Source organism: Canis lupus, chromosome 13 (assembly GCF_003254725.2).
Source record: "Canis lupus dingo isolate Sandy chromosome 13, ASM325472v2, whole genome shotgun sequence".
Taxonomy (NCBI): domain Eukaryota; kingdom Metazoa; phylum Chordata; class Mammalia; order Carnivora; family Canidae; genus Canis; species Canis lupus.
In genome coordinates, this window is record NC_064255.1 from 16,340,608 (window position 1) to 16,360,843 (window position 20,236).

The 20,236-nt window shown below is 35.6% G+C and overlaps 1 protein-coding gene across 1 annotated transcript in view; it reads right to left on the minus strand.

Annotated features, from left to right (window-relative positions):
* EIF3H (eukaryotic translation initiation factor 3 subunit H) overlaps nucleotides 1-20,236 on the minus strand; it is a 95,773-nt gene that overhangs the window by 64,906 nt on the left and 10,631 nt on the right. The window contains exon 2 of the mRNA XM_025450462.2: nucleotides 7,096-7,252. Coding sequence (XP_025306247.1) covers nucleotides 7,096-7,252 — 157 coding nt within the window. The remainder of the gene's footprint in view (nucleotides 1-7,095; nucleotides 7,253-20,236) is intronic.

Genomic DNA, 20,236 nt, shown 5'->3' on the forward strand with positions numbered 1-20,236 from the left:
TCTTTCCAAAGCAGTGACCAGGGTTCCCTTTCTTTGGATCTTTTCCACCACCCATTCCATGTAATTTGCTGAATAAATGCTGAAATGAATTACTAAGAACTAGTTTTGTTTTCTGAGATATTTGAAACATTTTATCATACCTCTTAAGGATCTGAGGTCACAAATTAAACATCCTCTGACTTCTCCAATAAGTTTCAAAACACACTCCAAAATGATCTATATGTATTTCCAATATCTGCACCAAGAAAAGCTATTTGGAAAAAAAAATGCAGTAAAAACAAGATTTTTTTTTCAAAACTGAATCTGCGAACAGATCACAATGATCACTGATTATTCACACAGACAGAAGATAATACAAAATAAGCATCATGTCTTGTCACAAAATGTCCCCATCCGTATTAAAAAAAAAAAAAAAAAGAAGAAGAAGAAGAAAGAAAGAAAGCTTTCTCTATCCTGACTCAACTCTTCCCTGAACTGAAAGCAATACAAAGCCAAAACAGTAATTATCGGGGAGGTTTCAAGCAGTGTTGCCCTGGGTGTGGGCTGCAGGCAAACTAAGAAGAAAGAGAAGGTGAGAGTTCAGGAAGCAAGCGATTAAGCAGAGATTTTCCCCAATGCAAACTATGGCTTGCTTAAGTGGACAGTGTTACAAATAAGGTAGCTACATAAAACCTACTCTCTCTGAACTCCCAGTATATTTTATTGTAATTCCATTTTTGCCAATTCATATTTTGGCTTTGAAAAGTCTGTTGAATACTCTACATAACTGCTTTTCTTTTGGAAGTTTAATCATAACAAAATAATTGTGTTCAACAGTCTAAGGTAGTATTTCTTGCTCTAACACCAAACTTGAGTAAAAAAATAATTTTCGAGTATGTGGAAATGAACAAAAAAGCCAAAAGCTGTCTCTGTGTACATATCACGTCTGTGTGTGGAATTACTTCACAAATTCTACATGCTGCACACGTTCGTACTGTCTGAGTCAGTTAGGCATCATTTCATTCCCCTAACTGCATTTTAGTAGTACAATATAGTCTTCATGCTTCGTTTTTGAAGGAAACTTATTTGAAGTCTAAGCATCATCCTTTGGACTGACTTAAAGAGAGCAAACTAAGAAATCTGTCCATTCCAAATATGAAAATTATGGATTTGGCTCTGATGCAGAATAAAGTAAGCTTCTTATATCACCTGCAATATTAAATTGATTTAGTCTGCTGAAAAACAAGACAGTGAGTTATTAGATCTGTGTTTAATTCAGTGCACTTTATAACATATTTAAGGAATTCAGTTGTATAAAACAGTATCTGAATCTTATCAGATGAAAATATTTTTCCCTTTTAGCAAGCCTCGGGTAGCATGTCTGAGAAAACAAATTAGTCTCCAGTTCTCCTAAGCTTGATAATAGTGCCCCCTAATGGGAATTTTAATATGAGTCTTTCTACTCAATTTTTAAAAAGCATATATTCTCTAATATGAGCAAGTTATCTCACTTTTAACCACAAAGTAAATCCAGTAATATAAAAGAATATCAAGATTGAAGCCACTTAAGGGAGAATTATCACATGTGGAAAAGCAAAAAGTGAATTCATGGAGAGAAAGAAAAAAGAAAAACTTCATGCCACAAGTTTTCCTGGTTTTGAATCACCCTCTGGTAACATAATCCAAAGTGGCACTGATCTCATAAAGAAATTATCCTTCAGCTACGTTTCTAGTACTCAGTAAGCAATTAACATTTGTTAAATGAAAGATAGTACAGAGTCAGGAAAAAACTAGCTCAGAATTGAAGTCATTCAGTGTCACATTGATCTAAGTATAGAGCTGAGATTCCCACCCAAGTTTTTTGGCCTTCTACCATTCATTACCTTTCCATAATACAGGCATACTCTGCTTTTGGAAGTTTGTGGTATACCACTTCACTTTTCCAAAAGTCCTACTGAAAGAAATCCAAAGAGAATTTTCACTCTTACCAAAAGAGGCAAAAAGCGAAAATAACATTCAGCATTTGTTTTGCAGTGAACTGTCAGAGGCAGCACAGATGCCAAGCAGCAAGAGTGGCCCTAACAAACGTCCCCACTATCAAGCTGCCATAGCTTTGAACTGTGCCTGTAAGCATCTGTGCTTTATCTTGATTTATTTTGTGCATCCATTAGCAAGATGTGTATGAAGGTATCAGAAAAGCCTAACAGAAATTATTTCTTGGGCCTGGGAACACTCAAAATTTTTTCCATATAAATTAATGGTATTTGCCTCTTCACTTCGCGACAAAGGTTTCATAGAAACACTCTATTTTCACGGAAACCTGTACCTGGCTCACAAGTCTGCAACCGTGAATTAAATGTTTTTCTTCCCTAATATCTATAGACAGTTCCCCTAAACATCAAAACTCAATTGGGGGCGGGGGGGGGGGAGGGTCAAAAGAAAAAAATGCATTAAAATAAAGGAAAAACTACATCCTCTGATACTTTCCAGATGCATGTGAAACAAATATCCAATGATATCAGTGTTTTTCTTACAGTGCCCACAATACATTCTGGACTCAGAGTCAATGTTAAGACAACATCTAGATGGAATAAGCAACAAAGAAAAAGTCATCTATTCATGACACAATGAGAGAACTATTACCTTATTCTTTAATCTTATGAGAGACGGAAAATAACAAGAAGAAAAATATGTGTACGTGTGTGTGTGTGTGTGTGTGTGTGTGTGCACATACACTAAAGAAAAGTGGTCAAACTTTAAAGGGCTGGAGAGTTAAAAAAAAAAATTCAGGTTTGGTGCCCATATGGTCTCTGTCACAACTAGCCAACTATGCCACTGTAGCAGGAACGCAAGACACAGAAACTATATAAATGAATGGCCATGGCAGTGTTCCAATAAAACTTTACATGCAAAAGCAGGCCCAGATTGTAGCCTGTCAGCCCCTAATTTAAAACATTTCACTTTGAGATCTGAGATTAAAAATCTCCACTTTACATGAGGCACCAAAACAAAAACACAGAAACAAACAAACACCTAAGCAACTCAAAATATTTAATCATTAAAACTATTAGTTTGTGAGATCTTTACTTCCATAAGGTGAAGGGTAGAAAAAAAGGATATTCCCTAAATAAATATTGGTTTTAGTAGGCATAAAGTAACAGAAAAGCAGCACGTAAACCAATGGATGTTTAATGATTTAATATAATAAACATGAAGGGCTCTTCTAGTCCAAGATATATTCATATAATGAGAAAATTTAGCTTTTGCCTAGGTTTGATAAAAATCAAATGGTGACTACATACTAAAGCCTATTCAAATTCATTTATTTAATGAATTATGTTAGAGAACCTAAAATTCAAGACTGACTCTCTCTTAGGGTAGGAAGAAATACAGAGTTATGATCTTAGATTTTTCACATGCAAGAAAAATGGCAAATCCTACTAGCTTATAAAGATAAATTAAAAACATGGCTGTTTTACCAAAAACCAGATTTCAGTTACAAAATAATGATGCCTCCTCATTCTATATCCTTTAATCACTGACTTCCAGTTCACTAAATGTCCAAAAGCAACAATATGTAGAAGAAAAATCATGAGACTTGGAACCAGGCAGATTCAAAGATTTCAATCCCTATTCTATAAATTCCCAGTTAAATTATTTTTGACAAGTTATTTGTCTTACTGAGCATCAGTTTCCTAATTTGGAAAATGGGACTGATAAAACGTTCAAATGTGCAGATTAATTACAGACTATGTACATATAATACACAGCACACAATACTCAGCAAGTTTTTTTTTTACTATTTAACGCTAAACTGAAAATTCTTATTATGTCTATGTTGTTAAAACACCTTTTTAATGAGCTTCTTAAAGTACCTGTTAATAAAATAGCATGTTGGTCAATCACCTGAAAGCCATTTAAAAAGTCAGCATCCAGGGATCCAGATAAAAAATTAATTAAAAAAAATTAATAATACATTTTGCTTTGCTCATCTACCCAAATTGCACTGACCATTATTTCTTACACGTATTCTAAATTGAGAATTTTATAAGGCAAAATTAATTACCTGAAAAACTATGTGACAATATAAACCATTCTGGAAACAATTCTACTCCCAACTACGCCACTAACAAAGTAACTGAGTCACTACTAGTGAACCTCTCAGACTCCTCACCTGCAAACCAAAAACTATGTTAACAATCCCTTGTCATCTCCTATAGTCTTCCAGCTCTAATAGAGTTATTACTGAGATATAATTAAGCATCTCCAGATAGAGTGGTAAAGAGAGGAACTGAGATATCCTAACACTCCTGGAATAGAGTGCAGAAAAATCCCAACCATAATCTGAGAGTATTACAGTACTTCAGATAAAATATTACAGTTCAAGGATGCCTGGGTGGCTCAGCAGTTGAGCATCTGCCTTTGGCTCAGGGTGTGATCCTGGGATCCAGGATCGAGTCCTGCATTCCTTCTCCCTACATGGAGCCTGTGTCTGTGTGTGTGCGTGTGTGTATCTCTCTCTCTGTTCTCTCATGGATAAATAAATCTTTAAAAAAATATATTACAGTTCATATGAAACAAGGAGAGCTTAGCCACCTTAAGAAAAAAAAGTACATACTGCACAAAAGTTTTTAAAAACGTAAATACACAAGTGCCTAGAATAAAACAGCCTTGTGGTTAGTTTCTAAAGGTATTACTTTAATGAAAAAATGATTTTTGTAGACAAACTGCAATATCAAGGTACTAACCTTAGCAAGAATACGTTTGGTGTCTACAAAATAGCTGGAAGAAAATAAAAACACAAATAAATGGAGAGACATACTGTGTTCACATACTGAAGATTTAATATTGTTAAAATGCCCATGCTACCCAAAGTGATCTACAGATTTTATGTAATCCCTATCAAAATCACAATGTATTTTCATGGAAATAGGGGGGAAAAATCCTAAAATTCATATGGAATTTCAAAGAACCCTAAACAGCCAAAATCTTGAGAACACAAAACAAAGCTGGATCACATTTCCTGATTTCAAAACATATTACAAAGCAACAGTAACCAAAGCAGAATGGTACCAGCATAGCATTCCTAGAGGAAAATATAAAAAAGAAACTTCCTAACATTGGTCTTGGCAATAATTTCTTACATGTTACACCAAAAGCACTAGCAACAAAAGCAGGAACAGACAATATGGATTACATCAAACTAAAAAACTTCTGCAAAGGAAACAACCAACAGAGTAAAAAAGTAACCTACACAATGGGAGAAAATATCTGCAAACCATACATATGATAAACTGTTAATATCTAGAATACACTGAGAACTTCTTCAATTCAACAACAATCCTATAAAATGGGCAAAGGGCCTTAACAGACCTTTCTTCAAAGCATACATACAGACAACAAGCACATGAAAAGATGCTCAACATCATTATCCCTCAGGGAAATAGAAATCATAACCACACTGAGATATCACCTCATACCTATTAGAAGGATCGCTATCAAAAAAATAAGTAACCAGAAAATAACAAATTTTGGTGAGGATGTGAAGAAATCAGAACTCTTGCCCAGTAGTGGTGGGTAATATAAACTAGTGTAACTACTATGAAAAACAGTATGGAAGTTCTTCAAAAAAAAATTAAATACAGAATTGCTATATGCTCTTGCAAATCCCATTTCTGGGTATACATTTAAGAGAACTGAAAACAGAACCTTGAAGACATATCTGCAACATGATCCAAAAGAGCCAAAAGACGGAAACAATCTAAATATTTATCAACAGATAAATGGATAAAGTAGTACATACATATCACAGAATATTATTCAGCCTTAAAAAAGCATATCTTGTCATATGCTATAACATGGATGAACCTTGAGAACATTAAGCTAAATAATCCAGTCTCTAGAAAGACAAACACTGCATGATTTCATTTTTATGAAATATTTAAAGGAGTCAAACTATTAGAAACAGAAAGCAGATGGGACACCTGGCTGGCTCAGGCGGTAGAGCACGTGACTCTTGATCTCAGAGTCATGGGTTTGAACCCAACTTTGGATATAGAAATTAGTTAAAAATAAAATATTAAAAAAAAAAAAAAAAGGAAAAGGAAAGCAAGTCAGCAAGCAAGCAGGCAAGCAGAATAGTGGTTACCAGAGGCTGGCAAGGAGGAAAAGAACTGGGGTTGGTTAAAGGATACAATTTCAGGTTTCTGCCAGATGAAAAAATTCCAGAGCTTTGTTGCAGAACCTGCATATAGTTAACACTCTATATTACACACCCAAAAATGGTTTAAGATGGTAAATTAAGCTACTCATTCTTATCATTATAAGAAAAAAGTTATATAGAAAATGATCCCTGAGGGTTCAAACAAATGGGAAATTATTGACCTTGGCCTTTGGTGTGAGCTGTAACTACTAATGGCCTTTGCTAACAAAGCAATTATATCTGTAGCATAAATAAATAAATAAATAAATAAATAAATAAATAAATAAATAAATAAAATCAACCAACCAACCAACCAAAAAACCCCACAACTCCTGAAATGTTCAGTGTCTTCTTTTTGAAATAGATGGCTATGCTGATCCTCTTAAACATTAATTCAAAATACTATAGAAGAAAATGGATGATGGACACATAATGATAATCTCTATCCTTCACCATGTCAGTCATTTGCAAGTGATTTAATGATGGGAAACTTAACAGCAGAGCTCCTCTCCAAATTACAAAATCAGAATCTCAAATTCCAAATAAGGCCAACTACTGAAGTTTTTAATATAAATCCTCATTTCAAATAATTTGCATAATTTTTTCAAGAAACCCAGTAATCAAATGTACTAGGCTGGCCTGATAGGCTCCCAATAAGAGATAATCAAAGATTATGGTAAGATCTGTATTAAAAACCATTTCTAGAGCTCCTGAGTAGCTCAGTCAGTTAAGCATCAAACTGTTAAATTTCAGCTCAGGTCGTGATCTCAGGGTAGTGAGACCAAACCTCGCATCCGGCTCCAAGTTTGACACAGAATCTGCCTAAGAGTCTGTTTCTCTCTCCTTCTGCCCCTCCCTCAACTCACAAGTCAACATTTGTGTGTACTGTAGTCGTGTGAAATAAGTACCCTTACCTTCATCAAAATCAGCATCATCTTCTGTGTGCTGGGGGAAAGGAAAGCAGTTGGTAATTTCAAGTCGATCTTCTACAACCAAGCCCAAAAGCACTCCTTGAACCACTTCAGTTCCTTGTCCCTCTTCCTGATAATGTTTGATTATTTTTAATACCACCTAAAAGAAATACAAAAGTAAGTTTAAAACGATCCTAACAATTTACATTTCCTTATTTCAAAGGAAAAAAATGAACCAAAATAGTGGGTTTGCAAAAATCACAAAATTATGTGACAGAACTAACCAAGTTTCTTACAAATCAATTCCTTTACTCTGATACAAGTAATAAAACTGATATAATCTAAATGTACATCTGTAACTCCTAGAGTTTGAAGATATGTCAAAAACGTCCAGTACATGGGGATCCCTGGGTGGCTCAGAGGTTTAGCGCCTGCCTTCGGCCCAGGGTGTGATCCCGGAGTCCCGGGATCAAGTCCCACATCAGGCTCCCTGCATAGAGCCTGCTTCTTTCTCCACCTATGTCTCTGCCTCTCTCTTATGAATGAATAAATTTTAAAAAATGTTTTTAAATGTCCACGTACAGCACTTATGACCTTCAGGTCAAGGCTTCCAAAAGGTCTGGCATCCAGGAACGCCTTCAAAAAGTATCATCTCAATCCAAAGTTAATGTCTGTTAATAGGATGATAATTTCCTGACAGAGACGATAAAACCATCAATAAAACTCAGAGATAAGGGCAGCCCCGGTGGCGCAGCCGTTTGGCGCCGCCTGCAGCCTGGTGTGTGATCCTGGAGACCTGGGATCAAGTCCCACATGGCGCTCCCTCAATGGAGCCTGCTTCTCCCTCTGCCTGTGTCTCTGCCTCTCTCTCTGTGTCTATAAATAAATAAATAAAATCTTAAAAAAAAAAAAAAAAGACACAGAGATAAAGAACTCAATTACCTGAAAACCTGAAACAAACTATTCCCCTGACAATTTCAACATCTCAAGATGGTTCCTGAACAGAACATCTCATTAAGCCAAAGAAAGCAACAATGAAAACCTGTATCCAAGAAGGATGTTTGGTAACACAAAAAACAAAGAACAAAGTCTCCAGCACTAGCTAATTTTCCTCAACCAGAAAGATACACCAAATAACCTTTAATGGAAAAACTGGCTCTTATATTACTCCCTCCTATCACATTTCCACAAAGATAAAGAAGTAACACTGTAAGGCTGGACATGCAATTAATTTAAAAGTTCACAGTAACAGTACTCATTAATTATAATTCCTAGGAAATAAGGTTTTTATTTTTTTTTAAAGGTTTTATTTATTTATTCATGAGAGACACAGAAAGAGAGAGGCAGAGACACAGGCAGAGGGAGAAGCAGGCTCCATGCAGGGAGCCTGACGTAGGACTCTATCCCAGGAATCCAGGATCCCACCCCAGGCTGAAGGCGCTAAACCACTGGACCACCGGGGCTGCCCGGAAATAAGGTTTTTAATGTATGTGAAGTGCTTTGAATGCAATTGGCACATAGTATTTATTAATAGTAGTAACATCATTTAGTATAAGCACATGACCTGAAGACTAAAGGGCAACACAATCTAAAATGTAGTAAGTTCCCAGAGGGCAAAATAAGTCTTACAACAAAATGCTAATTAGTATTTTACTGATTTGTGTTTCACTTAAAACAAATACATTATGACATAAATTAATCATAGATAACCAGTTAATAACAGGTTATAATTAGTGAATATTATATGCCAGGCAATATTCTTAATTATTTCATGTGTATTATCAAATCATGTAATTCCTATAACTATTTTAAGAGAAAGGAATATAATCTTTCAACAAACAAGAGAACAAAAGCAGTGGGGCGCCTGGGTGGTGCAGTCAGTTGGGCATCCAACTCTTAGTTTCTGACTCAGGTTGTGATCTCAACATCATGGGACTGAGCCCTGTATATGGCTCTGCATTCAGCACAGAGTCGGCGTAAGACTCTTTCTCCCCCTCCCTCGACCCCTCTCCTCTCTCTTCTCTAAGATAAATAAATAAATCTTTAAAAACAAAACAAAACAAAAGCAGAGAGAAAATAAATGGCTAAAGGTCACACATCCAAGAAGTGGAAAAACCAAGTTTTAAACCAAGCCGAACTCCAAAGCTTTGTGAGTATTTTAACTTTAATAACGAGAAAACTGACTTTAATATCAATAATTCAATAACTAAAACAGTGGATTACTCACAGATTAACTGACCCCAAAAAGATTTAACTGACCCCAAAAAGATTTTACACCAATGAGACCCAGCCCTTTTAAGGATACCAAGCAGTTAGCAGGGAAAAGAACTTAACGTGGAAAGTTAATAGGATGATAATTTCCTGACAGAGAAATCAGCCAACTGATTAAGACCATCAATACTGTGAAATAAAGAAAGTGCACCATCTTACACATTTGTACATAAAAGACCTCTTCCCCTTCTTGAAAAAGCACAAAATGAGCTTTAAGTCATGCAGGTATGGGTAGGAGTTCCAGTTCCAACATTTACTAGCTGTGACCCTGGGAAAGCTATTTGATCTTTCTAAATCTTTGACTTTTTTTTTTAATATTTTATTTACTTATTCATGAGAGACACAGAGAGAGGCAGAGACACAGAGGAAGAAGCAGGCTCCACGCAGGGAGCCCGACGCGGGACTCGATCCCCGAACTCCAGGATCATGGCCTGGGTCAAAGGCAGGCGCTAAACTGCTGAGCCACCCAGGTGTCCCCTAAATCTTTGACTTCTAATTTGCAACATGGACACTATTAAAAATGAGATAATGTATGATAGATACTTCACACAGGGTCTGACACGTAATAAATAATAAATGATCAAAATTATTGATTTTTGTCAATAAAAAGCACTAACTAATAAAAACCACTTACTCAATTTATTCAATTCAATTGAATATTCAATTTACTTCTCTGCTAAGGGCACTTGTTGTCACACTTAAAAAAGAAACATGGATGACTAAGAAAGGATAAACAGAACTAATTAAAAGTTATTAAAAACACACCTATCAGCTTGTCTAGGTTGCCTAGGTTCCTAGACACTTAACCCTATCAATGAGATCACTGAACTACTGTTGAAATCAAAGTAAATGAGAGATGAGAGATGCCAGAAGACAGAGGAGCTTAATGCAGATCTTTAGACAAACTCTAGAGTTGATTCAACAGCTGGCACTCACATGTGCAAAAAGGAGTGTGATGACAAGGACCCAGCAGTTTCAAAAAGAAGCCAGTCCAAAACAACCCCATTTCCTTTTACAAAGAAAATTAAGAAAAATTATTATTATACTTGAAAATTAGTTACCACAATACAAAAATAACTTATACGGAAGCACCGTCTTAACTGTAACAAAAATGAACTGTAGATCAATGGGAGTGGAGGGATAGGAGAGAATATAACCAAACAGCACCGCAGCTTGATATGCCTAAAGAATCATTGCAACTTCATATAGCATCAACAGAAGTACAGTACTTCAAGTAAGAGAAATTATCACCTGTCATATTCAGTTCTCTATGATGACCAGAAAACATTTACAGGAACAGTACCCAACCAGAGATGGGAGAAGCAGGTGGTTTAACTATCTGCTATAAACAATCAACATAAATAAGTATACACAGAAAGGGGTAATTATAAGTAAGAAAGCTTAAAACCCTGTGATGAGAACTAGTTCAATGAATTCCAATCTCTCTCCAGAGTAGAGCCCATCACAAACAGCACTCTCTAGTGAGGCACAAGAGGATGTGTCTTCTTTTGAAAGACACACTAGACCACAGGTGACAGTATCAGGAAAGAAGGCTTAAATTTTAAGGATGAATTCTCTCTAGCATTTAATGCTGTTCAAAATAAAAAGACTTTAGTCATCAGTAAAATAATTCCCTATCATTTATGATCTTGCACTGTAATGTAATCTGATAAAACATCCAAAAATATTTTTTTAATTTTTCTATCAAAATTAAGCTAACTCATTCTTCAGTCTGACATCTTATGCCCTTATTTCCTACATACATGCTAAAATCTCTATTCTTTAGTTCAAAAACTCATGTAATGGACTTGCAATTCAAACTTGAGAGATGTCAAAAGGAAACTCCTGATCAGAAGGAACAAATTCACATGCAAGTTTTTGATATTCTATAGAAATATCCAGTAATTTACTGTATAAATAAAAATGTTCGACAGATGTTTCATATTTCTAAGACAAAAAATTCATGTTCTGCTTTCCTCTTAAAAATTCTCATAGAAACGAAGAGATGTTTTTATTCACCACATCTTCAACACCCAACACTGACTGGTACTGGCACTTAAAAGATACTCAGAATATATTTGCTGAAGGAATGAAAGTTAAGCATTTATCAATAACTTACATCAAGCACTCCACAGTATCTTACACACAATGACTCAATCCCATAACTATTGTATGAAGTGAAAAAGATTTCCTCATTTACTTGACAGATAAGGAAACAGAGACAATCTGACACAGACTTATTAAATCAGGGAGGTGAGATATGACTTTCGACTTCAAGGTACTTATAATTACTTGACAATAACTGAGTAACTTTGTAACTACAAGGTTAAAACAGAATGCAGGGGCAACAGCTCTGAAGAAGCCCCTGTAACTAGGCTGCAGAAGCAAGGTTTTGTCATGAAGCAGAAAAAGTTCAGTGTAAGGTTATAGGGTCAGGCAGCAAAAGACAGTAAGGGAATGGTGCTAGAGGTGAAATTTTTTGGCTCTGACCACTAGGTATCAAGTAGCATCAACAGGAAACTGCCATTAGTTGCCAGAATGCCAATACAGCTTCCAATATTGAGCAGCACTATTCTCACAAGCCACAAGATGGGAATGTTCCACCACAGAAGTCCTGTTTCAGTCAAGTTCATCCCCTTTTATTTCCCTCCCTCAACCAACCATATGCCTCTGTCCCTAAAACAGTGCTGATATATTTTTAATTAATACTGTTTATGTCATGCTTCCTCTTTTAAAAATAGATATATGAAAGCTTAATAATCTCCAAAACAAAAACATACTCCTGTATTTTATTTTTAAGTGTCACAAATGATCCCACATACTCAAGAGCTCTATATCCCTTGTTCTCAGCTCATCAAAATGGCCTGCGGAATATTTTTAAATAAATGAAGAGTGGTCTTCACCTCGGCTATATATTAAAGCCATCAGTATTAAAGAACAAAAACAAAAGCAAAAACAAAAAAGAAAATAAAAAGCTGACGGCCTAGGGGTACTTGGGTGGCTCAGTGGTTGAGTATCTGCCTTCAGCTCAGGGTGTGATTCCTGGGATCCCAGCTCAGGGTCCTGGGATTGAGTCCCTCACTGGGCTCCCACAGGGAACCTGCTTCTCCCTCTGCCTATGTCTCTGCCCCTCTCTCTGTGTTTCTCATGAAAAAGAAAGAAAAGAAAAGAAAAGAAAAGAAAAGAAAAGAAAAGAAAAGAAAAGAAAAGAAAAGAAAAGAAAAGAAAAGAAAAGAAAGAAGAAAGAAAGAGAAAGAAAGGAAAGAAAGAAAGAAAGAAAGAAAGAAAGAAAGAAAGAAAGAAAGAAACCTCTATTTAACCCTCATAAATGAAAGTAAGAATGACAAGTAACATTTAAATATTATTATGAAAATAGTTTAGACCTCAGAGACCCTCTATAAAAGTATTGGGAATTCTCCCACTTTAAGAACCACTATTCCTGGGACACCTGGGTGGCTCAGGGGTTGAGCGTCTGCCTTCAGGGTGTGATCCCGGAGTCCCAGGATCAAGTCCCTGCATGGAGCCTGCTTCTCCCTCTGCCTATGTCCCTGCCTCTATGTGTGTCTCTCATGAATAAATAAATAAAATCTTAAAAAAAAAAAAAAAAAAAAGACCACTATTCCAGAATGACAATTAAGAAAGTGAATGAAAATTATAGTGAAGTGCACTCTGGAGAAAATAAAGAGAGGAGTGAAAAGGAGGTAACTCCACTGGAATGACCCTGGAAAGACCCCTGATGACACCTGAACAGAGTCAGCTTGGGTGAAGAGAATACTTGCCAGCTCTGGATTTCAAATTAAAATGCTAATATTTACTTTTTATGAAGTACACAAATCAAACTTCAGGAGAACAAAAAAAAACTAAAGATGGATGAACACTAGGATGGGAGCAGAAGACTTTCATGCTTTTACCAAAAGCACTGGTATATAAATAATAAACTCAATCTCCTCACAGGAAGTTATGTCTCAAGATACCATCATATTAATTTAAGATGAGAAATTTCATATAATTTTTGTAGATTAGCAAAATCCTTTCAGGAAATATTGCAATGACTTTTGATCAACAATATTTCCAATACCAGTGTCAGAGTCCATCTTTACCCAGTAAAATTCGGTCTATGAATCTACCACACAAAATTCCCCTTTTAAAGCAACTTTACTAAAGTTCAGGGTTAAAACAAACTATTTAAGAAATATACCTGGAATTTTTAGTCTTTGCAATATGCCAATTTGCAGTACCCGAATCCCCTCCACTCCTGTAGACATACAGAAATGTTGAATATACTGAATTTCTATAAAGTTTAAAATAGATCAATCAAGTGAAGACAAGGAAACCAACAACCAGAACATTAACCGTGTGAATTAACACACCGTAGTATCCAAAGGTATATCAGACCTAGATATAATATCCAAGAGCTAGGAGTTGGATTACAATCCATTTTCTGTCCTGGATCAAAAGATGGTGTCCTAGACTTCTGAGTTAATAAAGTAGAAACTGAGACCCTTCCAAAAAGTTAGAATTCCATGAAAAGTGTTGTGGAAAGGTAGAACACAGTAACTGCAGCATCTTCTAGTTAAATACAAAGTTACTACATGACCCAAATTCCTATTGCTAGGAATTCACCAGGAGAAACGAAAACATACACACATAAAGATACGTCCACAACATAACAGCATTATTCATAATAGCTAAAAACTAAAAGCAACCCAAAGGCCACCTAGGTAAAACCTACAAAAACAAATTGTACTATATCCATTGTATGTACTACTACTCAGCCCAATAAAAAGGAACAAAATACCAGTACAACAGAAGAATCTGAAAAACACTATACTAACTGAAAGAAGCCAAACAAAATGCTATGTACTATATGATTTCATTTATTTGAAATTCTAGAAAAGGGAAAACAAAACCTACCCTAAGTAGTTGCCTCGGGCCAAGGTGAGAGCTGATACTGACTGCAAATGGACACACTCTTTAGGGCAAAGCAAGTATTTTTACACCTTGATGATGTGGCAACTGTACAGTTATTTATAACTACAAAAGTTCATATTACATATTTAAAGTAGGTGAATTTTATTCTGTATAAATAACACCTTAACTTTAAAAACCTATACACATTTTTAGAAATCTGATGAAGGGGCAGCTCTGGTGGCTCAGCGGTTTAGCGCCGCCTTCAGCCCAGGGTGTCATCCTGGAAACCCGGGATGGAGTCCAACGTCAGGCTCCCTGCATGGAGCCTGCTTCTCCCTCTACCTGTGTCTCTGCCTCTCTCTCTCTCTCTCTGTCTCTCATGAATAAGTAAATAAAATATTAAAAAAAGAAAAAAGAAAAAAGAAATTTGATGAAGAAACAACTCAGATATGTAGGCACTACCAATTTTTCTCAATTCAGAGTTCAAAGATCCCCTGAAATGCTTACAAGGAACTAGGTAAAAAAGCACTGCTATATACCTGCATTATGTATAATATATGTTTTATATAAATATATATAAACACAAGCTTATAATAACTCACGTTTATAATAAGCCCAGGCAATCAAGAATAAATTAAACTGTACTGTTTTAGAAGCCAAAATAGTAAAACATTCACAATTTTGCCATTTTTTGAAGTATTTTGGAATTAATTGGATTATTTAGGTATTTTACTGATAATTTCTATATACTTAAAGGCATTTTCCTGGAAGAAAGGTCTGGGGCATTCCTCAGATTCCCCAAGAGGCCACAACACACAAAAGGTTAGAGTTTTAAAAATTAATAGTAATAAAAATGTATCACATACATGCAGGTATGCTTTTATGTCTGCATGAACAAGAATGGTGAAGGACATATCTTTTATGAATCTGTTATTATTTAGTTATAATAGGCATGTATTTGTTTTCAATTCAAAAAACATCAATATTAAGAAAAAGTTAAAAGATGGGCAGCCCCAGTGGCGCAGGGGTTTAGTGCCGCCTGCAGCCCGGGGTGTGATCCTGGAGACCCGGGATCGAGTCCCGCATCGGGCTCCCTGCATGGAGCCTGCTTCTCTCTGCCTGTATCTCTGCCTCTCTTTCACTCTCAATAAATAAATAAATAAATAAATAAATAAATAAATAAATAAATAAATAAATAAATAAATAAATCTTAAAAAAAAAAGAAAGAAAAAAAAAGAAAAAGTTAAAAGATTTTAAAATCCAGCAATTACTGCAATTTACTGCATGAAGTTTCACCCAAAAAAAACCCAAAATTTCTTTCTGACAATGCTCCTGAGTTTACAGAATGTGGACTTATCTTGATTTTAGCATGTTTCTGGGGGTATGTAAAAAAGGAGTGGGTGAAGAAGTGGCTTTGAAAGAGGAGAAAACGAAAAAATACGACTGTAAGCCTGAACATCTGCTGACTTTAAATTCTAATCTCCTGCTGATATGGTTACTCTTCACCTCTATTCACAGATCTCACTGCACTCACATACACAAAGGACTACACAATATGTGTATGTACATACCACCAAGGTCAAAGAGGTAACTTCTGGATATACAGTCTGGTTTTCAACAAGCAGAGAGGTCTGTTTAAGAGAAGCCTAACATAAGCCAATTTAAATCAGCAAAAATATCAATTCAAATTTTGAGCAAACTAACAGCAGTAAGTCTTCACCAAGAAAAGCTGGTTTCCCACTGTCCCTATAGTAGACAGAAAAAGGATCTGCTGAAAGCCCAATTAAAATTAGAGACATAAGGGGATCCCTGGGTGGCTCAGCAGTTTAGCGCCTGCCTTCTGCCCAGGGCATAATCCTGGAGTCCCGGGATCAGGTCCCACATGGGGCTCCCTGAATGGACCTTGCTTCTCCCTCTGCCTGTGTCTCCGCCTCTCTCTCTGTGAGTCTCTCATAAATAAATAAACAAAATCTTTAAAAAATAATAAAAATAAAATAAAATAAAATTAGACATAAGTAGCTTTTAAATTGTAGAACTATACCTTCTATCATTTTAAACCTTCTTGTATAAAGCTGAGTTCACAGGGAATGTTCAGAGGTTGCAACCTGTATTGTGCACCTAGAACAAGAAAACACTAAATCCATTTGTTCATCTTTTTAAACAGCTCACAGATAAAAGAAATGCTGAAAGTATTTAAATGTTTTATCACTAAAGCCAATACAAAAAAAGCCAATCTAGTGATATTTAATAATCACAATAGTATTTTATACAAGGTTCTATATAAGATTATTAGACTCTGGTTATTTGAAGATGCTATTAGCTAAATAAAATAGGTATGCAAATAGTTTACAACAGGGCTTCTCAAAGTATCCATAATGAAGAACTTATTTTCCTCTGGGCCCTCACAGACCAATACCATAGTAAAAAAAATAAAACTTACAAGAAAAGTGACATTTTTTCAAAAGAGAAAATACAAGCCCAGGGATCACACTCTTGGCTATCACAGCAATATTATACTGCTATAGAGGTTTTTAAACACTTAATCTCAACCCTGTGTTTATTTCATATAGACAGTAAACAGTTCACAAACCATACCCATATTTTAGGTGGCACTGGTTTATGGAAGCTGTAACATTAAGCAGGTAGACCATTCTCTCCTAGTTCTAGAAGATGAACATTTAGACATTATAATCAAACAAATCTTAATTTATGTTACTGATACGAAGTCTTTCAAAATATGACAATATTTCAATAGAGATATACTCCAAACTATGGGGCTATCGAGCCCAATAGTTCCTCCACCACCCCATGCTGCTTCTGTAGGAGAGGACAAGCATAGTCCTTAGATGGGGTCAAATCACTATTCTTTTAGCTCTAATTCCATTCTGAACACTGCATTTTCAACAGGGGTAAAAACAAACTTATGTCAGCGGCCCACTTTAAATTATAAGCTCTACAGGACAGAGGTAAGAAAGTGGATTATTAAAAAAAAAAAAAAAAAAAAAAGAAAGTGGATTATTTATCCAGTGAGTAAGCCTAGCTGAAGACCAACATTCAAATGTCAATTTGCTGTCTTCCACTTGTTGTACATAGTAACTCTAGAAGTAATCTTAATTTATTAACCTTAATTTACTAATTTAATCTAGATTACTCTAGAAGTAATCTTAATTTCTGTGTGAAAAAAATAATGTTCAAGTGAGAAAGAAAATTTTAGTAAAAGCTTAAAAATTATTTCTTATGATTGTATACACAAATGTGAACCTCTGGTTTGTACAAAGAAAAACTATATAGCACAGTTGAAAGGCTGGAGTACTAGAATTCAAAATAAAGTTTGGCAGCCCTCACCTACCTCCTGTGGAGATAAATCAGTCAGTGCCTATCTCACAGCACTGTTGCAAAGATCAAAAAATAATCCATCCAAAGTACCCAGAGTGCACAGTGCCTAGTAAATTCTCAGAAACACAATAGCTACTAGAAAAAACATTTCACCTAATCCATTCACTCATCTGTCCACCTATCCAACAAATATTTAGTGACTGACTAGAATATGCCAGGTCATGTCACTGACCCTTGCCTCCCCAGAATGTTCAGTTTATTCCTCAGAGATTTTTTTCAGTATAGTAAGATGTAAATATAATTTATTAAAAATCAACCACCTGGGCAGCCCAGGTGGCTCAGCGGTTTAGAGTCGCCTTCAGCCCAGGGCTGGATCCTGGAGACGCGGGATCGAGTCCTGTTCGGGCTCCCTGCATGGAGCCTGCTTCTCTCCCTCTGCCTCTCTCTCTCTCTCTCTGTGTGTGTGTGTGTGTGTCATGAATGAATGAATGAAATCTTAAAAAAAAAAAAAAACTTAATCTAATAAAGGAGATTTATTAAAAAAAAATCAACCACCTGACACCAAACTTCTAGTTTTGTTAAGACGTTATCAATCATGTTGATCTAGAGCTATTTCTTATAACAACCAATACCACAGGGTTTTAAAACAAGACTTTTAAATCTGTATTAAATTGTCAAAGTTAACAGTAAATGGACTTATTCAAAACAGCAGTGCATATGGTGTATACATGTGTTTACATATACACGCAAGTTCCCTTAAAAATATCATCATCCTTGCTAAAGGTAAAGACTAGATCCACTCCAAGAGTTTCTTAAAACTGAAATAAAAAGGCAAAACACCCAACTGCACCAGTTGCTGGTCATTTGGAGAAGAGGTCAGGCAGGATGCATGATTCCTACACTGGCTTTATTCCAGTTTTATAGATTCTGGGAGGTAAGGTCCACAGCCTGAATTTCTCACATCAATCACTGTCAAAGAACAGCTATTACCATAGAAGAATTTTAGTCTCAAAGAAACTGTAATGCCACAGAATCTCCCCTTAGCATATTCTGTAAAGTCAATAACTAGACTTTCATTTAATTCTGGCTTCTTTCACTGACTGATCTGTGAACTTGGCAGTTTTCTTATTTGGTTAAGCCTAGATCATTTTTTTCTAACACTGAACAAAGAAGGTAGTTACTGCCAAAATGTAAATTCAAAAAGCAGAAAGCAGCATTAGTCTTAAATTTAACACATTTTATGGCTCAAGTGGGATAGGGGCTCCATTTCATAACTGGCTGAGTCAAATAATAAATAGGATTTAAATCACTGCTGTTCAGTTTTGATGTGAAAGAAATTTAAGTAACTTCAATAGCGCAAAAAAAAAAAAAAAAAAAAAAAAAGACATTTTGCTCCTGACACATACAGGATTAGTTGCAATGCTCCAAAACACTTAATCAATATCACTTCTATAATATTTCAGTTGAAAGAGCATACTTCATCATTATTCTCTTGGATCTAATGTTCATCAATGGTCCACAATTTTAAAGTTAAATCAACTAATAATTGTTGCAGAAAGGGGGAGAAAGGTAAAGTAGTCTCCAGAAATTCAACAGAATAGCACTGCTCTCCTCATAAAAATTGGTCATGAGAAAGTCCAATAATGTAATCAAACATACAAATGTATAATCACAATTAAGTGTTAAGTGATGAGGATGTTTTATTTTTAACGTTAAGTTTTTACCAACTCAATGTACATAACCGATCTGCAAATTTTCCCAAAAATTAAAAAATTAATTTTTCCAAAGTAAAATGAGTGATAAAAAAGCTTTCCTGGGCGTCGGGCTCCCGGCATGGAGCCTCCTTCTCCCTCTGCCTGAGTCTCTGCCCCTCTCTCTCTCCCTCTCTCTGTGTCTATCATGAATAAACAAATAAAATCTTAAAAAAAAAAAGGCTTTGCTGGAACAAAATTCATTTCCTCTCTCATACAAAACAAACCGAAAAATTATAAAACTGCTATGAGCGATCCACTCCTAACATGTTTTAAGTTTGTTATATTGAGGAGAATGGATCACTGCTTAGGTTAGAAGGCCTTTAGGTGATCTGGTGGCACTTCAATTATAGTTTGTTTCTGTTTCTTAACAGGAGGCAGTGCTTACTAAAAAAAGTCCAGAAGGACACATTAAAAAGAGTAATTGTGACTGCCTCTGAGAAGATGGTGGTTGAAGATGGATGAAAGTGAGAGCTTCTTTTCAATACATACTCTTTTTTGCTTTTTGATTTATGTACCATAGGTATCCAAATGGCTGTTTAATTGAATAGGGTTAGTTTTCAAAAAGCACACCACAGTAATACCAGAAGAAGGTGATTATTCAACTTCAGGAGATCCCTCAGAACCAAAGTGAAGGTTATGCATTTCTGCACAAAATATAACCGTAGTTTTCTTCTATTCAAGGGAAAATATTTTGGTTTTAATTGTTTTAAAGGCTATCCTTAAACCAAACTTGAAAATTTATCTACAGTTATCTACAAGTCCTCATTTGGAGGCAAAAACAGAAGATAAAGATCTTAATAGTCAGGGTATCAGGTTAGATTTTATTTTGTGTAATGGGGATTTTCCAAAAGGTTTTTGCATTCTAGGACTAT